Source organism: Telmatherina bonti, assembly GCF_933228915.1.
Source record: "Telmatherina bonti genome assembly, chromosome: 23".
NCBI classification, from domain to species: domain Eukaryota; kingdom Metazoa; phylum Chordata; class Actinopteri; order Atheriniformes; family Telmatherinidae; genus Telmatherina; species Telmatherina bonti.
Window position 1 is genome coordinate 11,747,423 of NC_136632.1, and position 6,192 is coordinate 11,753,614.

The following is a 6,192-nucleotide window of genomic DNA, read 5'->3' on the forward strand; positions in this document are numbered from 1 at the left end:
TGAAACAATTGAACACCTTTTTTTCTTCCTCAATCACAACAATGTTTTGGAAAGATGTTTAGATGGTTAAATATTGAGATCAGCAATTTTTGGTTTAACACAGCAAGTGATGATTTATATGGAAGGTCTGCCAAAAAGAATATCTAAAATGGTAAATATTATTTTTGTTATGGGAAAGTATTATATACATAAAAATAAGTGAAATAACAGTAAACCCAACATAAAGTTTTAAAATTGAAATTAAAAACTACATAACATTCCTTAAGTATTAGTAGAGGAAAATCAGTCAAAGCTTGATTTATACAAAATGTCAGTCTCTTGTCTTTTAATTCAGCTCCTATGTCCTTGAACACGCTTAAAATTTTTATTTAACATTAACCCCTGAACAAAATTATATTTTTCTTTAATTCTGTTGTTTTAAGAATTTAAAAAAGATGTCTTAAATACAATAAATGGCTTTTTTTGTTTTCCTCAACTGAGTTCATTTGTAAATTGTTGCAATGTCATTCACTGTGAACTGTAAGACATATTGTTAGTTGAAATAAAACTAAAAAAAAAAGATATTTCAAGAAGGAAACTATTCCTTTGAAAAGATTATTTATTTTCCTGAAAAGCATAAAAAAAAACCAATAAAATACTGCAAATAGGTACATGATTTATTGGGTATATATACACAGCTGCTATCACACAAATGATTCACTGCAAATATCAAACATTTGCAAAATCTTCTGGGGATGTTATTAAAGAGCAACAGAAAAGTCAGAAAAATGTAAAGTGGAAATAAACACAAATGAGCCAAAATTCAGTCTAAACAAAAGTAAACAAATGTTTACAGCTCAAAGTTGAAATAACTAACAAAAACCAAAAGTAGTTATGGTAGCTTTGAATAACTACAGTTTCTACAAAGACACAGCAATAAGATAAAATGTTTCCTAGAGACACTACAGCATGTGGTTACATAATTAAATACATACAGTCACATTATAAAATGTTTAACTGTTGGCCATATTAATGCAGCCATTTGATAACAAAATCTCTCGGAAAGCATTTTTTTCCCAACTGTCTTAATGAATAATTTTCATTGCAAACAAATAACTACAAAAAAAAATCAACTTGACCCCCACCCAGAAAATAATGACAAATTTTCTATTGGGATTGTATTTTCCTGCAAACCTTACAGTTTTGGTACTTTATTACCTATACTCCCTTTCACATTATATATGTACATATATGAAAGAAATCTGAAACATTTAACGCCCCTTTGCAAACACAGATAATGGCCTAATGATGCTCATTTCTTTTTACCATGTAACTTTAATCTTTAGATTCAATGCTTTCATCACCACTCAGATTATGTTGTTACCAGCTAAACAACATGATTACCTGATGACAGCACATTAAACTGAAAACTACATTATTGTGTGCTCATAGAGTCTGTTGTTAAGTTTTTTTCTACAACAACCTATTTTATTTTCTACCAATGATCAGTATAAACCTTGAAAACTACAAGCTGAGGAGTTCCCTTAAGAACTAAACGGTAGTTTGATTAATAGTCATCACTGCCCTCTTCTTCTTCATCATACTTCCTCTTCAGGGAGTGTTTCTTGTGTTTACCCCTGTGCCTCCGTTTACCAGTAAAATCAGGGTCTGCATCTCTCGTATGCAACTGCTCGTGCTTCTTAAGAAGGCCGGGGACAGAGAAGCCCTTCCCACAGGTGTCACACGTCCAGGGTTTCTTGCACGTGTGTGTTCTTTTGTGGACATTCAGATGGGATGCCAGCTTGTAGGTCTTCCCACACACATCACAGCTGAAGGGCCGCTCGTTGGTGTGTAACCTGATGTGGACCTTCAGATTCCCAACCTGTGTGAAGGTCTTTTCACACAGAGTGCACCGGTACGGTCTTTCTCTGGTGTGGATCCTCAGGTGAACCCTGAGGCAGTACTTACTGGAGAACTTCTTTTGGCATACAGGACATGGGATCTTCGCTTTTGGTATGTGGTCCTGCTGATGCCTCTTCAGGTCAGACAAGTAAACAAAGGTCTTCCCACACTGGGAGCAGAGATACTGGCGGTCGCCGATATGATAACCCATGTGCCTCTTCAACAAGCTAGGGACAAGGAATCTCTTCCCGCAGCGTTCGCACATATGGGGGCGATCTCTGGTGTGCCAGCGCTCGTGGTTCGACAGCTTAAAAGCCGTTGGAAAGGTTTTGTTGCAGTGCTTACAGGGAAATGTCATCTGGCTTGTGTGACACTCCATGTGCCTTTTGAAGTACGTGGACTGTGTGAAGCCCTTGTTGCAGATGTTACAGAAGAAAGGCTTTTGACCGCTGTGGGCAAGGATGTGCTTCGTCAAGCTCTGCAGTTTGGTGAAGCACTTGCCGCACTGACCGCAGGCGTAAGGGCGCTCTGTGCTGTGGGTCTTCAGGTGGTTGTTGAGGAACCCTTGCGTTCGGAAACTTTTGTTGCATGCCGTGCAGAGGAAAGGCTTCTCGCCTGTATGAATGCGCTCATGGTCCATGAGCTTGGACTGATAGGGGAAGCTCTTGTCACACACGCTGCAACTAAATCTGTCATTTAAATGCCTGAACTGCTTTTTCCTTCTTATACTTGGCCTCATGTCATCTTCACCACTTAGTCTGCCAGGAGGAAGAGGTGGCAAGGCTGGGAGGGACATGGAGTTGGTGGCAATCTGTGACACCCACTGATGTAAAGTGACTCGCTGAGTCTTTTGGCCATCCTTTCCTCCCATACTGCCAGTATTCTGTGGGGTAGAGGGAGTTTTGACTGGCACTTGAACAACTCTGAAAGGGATTGATTTCAAGGGCAGTCGCTGCAGATCTGGCTTTTCTGGTGCCGCAGGTGCTCCATCATTCCCTTTGCTTTGAGGACTTGTGTCAGACTGTTGATAGGTAGGACTTTTCTCCTGCATCAGGTTTTCACTCTGAACTGCTGCTGTAACACCTTTTTCCTTTGAGGCACTACCCTCAGCTATTTTATTACCCAACGCCTCTTCTTGCTGAAGTCTAATAGCAGGGTGTTCTGGGATGTCAGAGTCATCTGAAATCACACCTACATCTTCGTTGTCACTAAAGGATTCTGGGCTTCTTTCACTAAGGCTGACCTCCTGTCGCTTCGGTGATTGTGGTTGACGTGGTGGTGGTGTTGGTTCCACTGGTTTTGGCAAGAAAGCGAGGGAAGAGAGCACACAGTCGCCCACCGAAGTAGATACTGTTGCTGTAAAAAAAAAATAAATAAAAATAAAAAGACTGGTTGTACCTTTTCATTTAACAAAAATGAACTAATCGGCTTTAATCACTCATCTAAAGACTGTTAACACAAAATATGTTTTGGCGCCATTAAAAAAACAAAAAAAAACAAAAAACACCACTGAGTTAAATTTATCTTCTATGTTTGATCAAATCTTCTCAAAACATGAAGTATACCTTTCACACCAATTAGTCCTTTGGCTTGTTGGTGTAGAAGAAGAGTCCTCAGGTCTCCTGCATCAGGAATGAACCCGCCACATGCTTCCAGCACAGTGGGCTCTGTTGAAATCATCGCTCCAAGCTGAAGTAGAGGTATCAAGAAATGGAAATAATGAATTTTTGTCCTACAATAATTTAATTTTGCCTCTTATATTTTTATATTTTGATTCTTAATGTTAAGTTTAATATATAGTCTATAAAACAATAGTTTGAGTATTTTATGTAAAATGTCTTAAATTTTAGTTTTAAAGTGGCTGGTTCCAACACAAAATACCAATTTTTGATTCAATGCATTTCAGCCAGGTTCAACTATAGTGAACACTGTTTCGCTTTTAGCTGAGCAAAAAGAAAAAAATCATCTCAACACATTAACACCATTGGAGTCTGAAAAATTCTGTGCTGCACTACAGCACTGCAACCCACTGAATCAAAACGTAGTGCAAACACTAGTAATTAATGAGGTCTATTACTGGTACTTACCTGAGAAAGATTAGGAACAGGAAGAAGTTGCTCCAGCTTGCACACCAAGCCTGCAGTGAGAGCCTGCAGTGCTGTGTCAAACTTGGAGCCATACTGAACAGGGAATACTTCCTGTTTAGAGACATTTTTAACATATATTAAGGTTGTAACTGGGAAACTGCAAACAGTTTGCTCAAAAGGAACACTTATAAACCAAAAAATTATATTTACATTCTGAATAAATAGTTTAATCAACAACATGACGAGCAAGCAAGTGTTTAAAATCACTTTTTATGTGTCTAAGTCGAGTATAATGTCTAAGTAAAGTGTTGCTTGGTGTCTACGTAATGTTACATAAGGACAAATGTGGGTACCTGGAAGAAACGTTTCCTTTCAGTCCGGTTTTTAAGCAGATTCTGGACCAGCACCATGAAATTTGTCTGTGATTTCTCAACTTCTGCATCTTTCTATGGTAAACAAAACACAAACAGTCATTATGCATTTCTGTCAATAGATTCTACATTGTAATCTATTGTAGATTCAAGGCTGAAAAAATGCATTTAATAAAAAAAAGTATGAAGGATTACCACTGAAGATGATGAGATCTTCAACTTATTTATAAGAGTCTGAATAGCCTTGGAATCAGGTGGGCCATCTTTGCTCAGTAAATCCAAAATGATCTATAGAAAAAGCAAACAGAGAATACAAAAAAATTTGAAGTAAGCATTATTATGACCTTATAAGGAAAAAAAAGCTCCTGTTATCTGTTTTTTTTCCCAGGTATTCAGCTTTATGCAAGCTTGTGGTAACTATAAATAGTTGGAGGGCTCCAAACACAAGTCTGATTCTTACAAAGTATGAGTTACTGTCAGTTTTATCAATACTAAGTCCACTATTTAAGCAGCTTCTCCTTTCCATTCTTTCTTTCCAAGACAGTAAAATCAAACTCACCCTGGCTCTCAACCCCAAGATTAGTTGTGCCGTCTGCTTAAAACTTAGGAGTTCAGGAACAGTCTGCGTGACCATGGTCACAAATTCCTCCACTTTAACGTAGTGCTTCACACTTCTCTGACGTATGACCTGCCATATGTATGAATACGTAAGCTGTAGAGGAGAGGCCATGAGGCGCAGAGAGGCCAGGGGAAGACCGTTTCCAGCACCTGAAACAGAATCTGGAATTATTATTTTGCAAGTTAATAGATGACACTTTTGGGACCTTCTCACAAAATATATGTAAATTTATGAAATGATGAATTCTTATCAACCTCAGGGGATAATTGCAATGATGCTTTTTTTTTTTTTTTAGAAAATAACAATACACCCAGCCAAAAGAGGCATTTTTTGAGGTGGAGTCAGGAGTTTCTGCAGGAGGCGCTGTAGTGTAAACCACATGCTTTATAGTCTGCAGAGGTTTGCGCAGCACACGTGCACGCCTACGCGCGCGTGCAAAGCGATGGGAAGATTGAGCGCCAATCTGCCGTGAAGTTAGATTCAAACTTTAGCATCCACAGTATTGCTATTACATTATTGCTTGCAAAAAGGCGTGTAGTGTGAGAATTAGCTAGTTATTGATCGGTCCCTGCATCTGGAGGATAAATGGTTTAATTTGGAGTTTTAACAGTCTGAAGCTTACTGACAAAGCTTCCTTCCATGCATCGTTCAGTAATAACATAGTTTACGTAGATATATGTTCGCGCTTGCTGGTATAAAGAGATATAATTTAGTGTGAGCAGCAGAGGGATGCTGCTGCGTTTTATTTTCTGGACATCAACCACGGCAGCAGATACTGTTAGCTCGCCGTCGTTAGCTTAGCAACCTACCTGCTTTACTGGACCGTCTCTCCATATTCTGCGCAAAATACTTTGCTAATTCAAAGATATGGCCTACTAACGGCCCTAAAGATGCAGTAAATGTACCACTTTACCGTAAAATATTATCTTTAAAACTATAAAACCGTCTTAACACGGACGTCAAGCCAGGAAGAATAATGGCGACCGCTGGGTTGCGGCTTTCCAAAACAAAAGTCGGAGTTGTTCCGGCGGAAGTTACTGTACAAAATAAAAGATCCAGATACGCTTTTATTGTCAGGGCAACGAGTACAACGAAAAGTACACATTACATTTCATTACACTTAGTAAAAAATATACATACTGAGATAATAAATAAACACAGTATGAAAGTATATATTCATACACACATGTATATGTGTGTGTGTATATGTATATGTGTGTGTGTATATATATAT

General features: G+C 38.5%; 1 protein-coding gene across 1 annotated transcript; it reads right to left on the reverse strand.

The window, feature by feature from the left end:
- Positions 1-738: 738 nt before the first annotated feature.
- On the reverse strand, positions 739-5,928 carry LOC306773423 (uncharacterized protein). Its single transcript, XM_079263225.1, has 7 exons — positions 5,768-5,928; positions 4,899-5,107; positions 4,535-4,627; positions 4,322-4,414; positions 3,969-4,079; positions 3,447-3,570; positions 739-3,237 (listed from the first exon to the last, which is right to left on the reverse strand). Exons 1-7 carry the CDS (start codon positions 5,790-5,792, stop codon positions 1,547-1,549), a joined length of 2,346 nt encoding a protein of 781 aa, XP_079119351.1. The 5' UTR covers positions 5,793-5,928; the 3' UTR covers positions 739-1,546.
- Between the last annotated feature and the right edge of the window lie 264 nt (positions 5,929-6,192).

Excerpts from the sequence above, each read along its gene's own strand:
- LOC306773423 (XM_079263225.1), bottom strand. The coding sequence starts at position 5,792 with ATGGAGAGACGGTCCAGTAAAGCAG. Across the intron at positions 5,108-5,767 it reads GAGACGGTCCAGTAAAGCAG|GTGCTGGAAACGGTCTTCCC; the intron begins GTAGGTTGCTAA and ends ATTCTGTTTCAG. Across the intron at positions 4,080-4,321 it reads AAAGGAAACGTTTCTTCCAG|GAAGTATTCCCTGTTCAGTA; the intron begins GTACCCACATTT and ends GTCTCTAAACAG.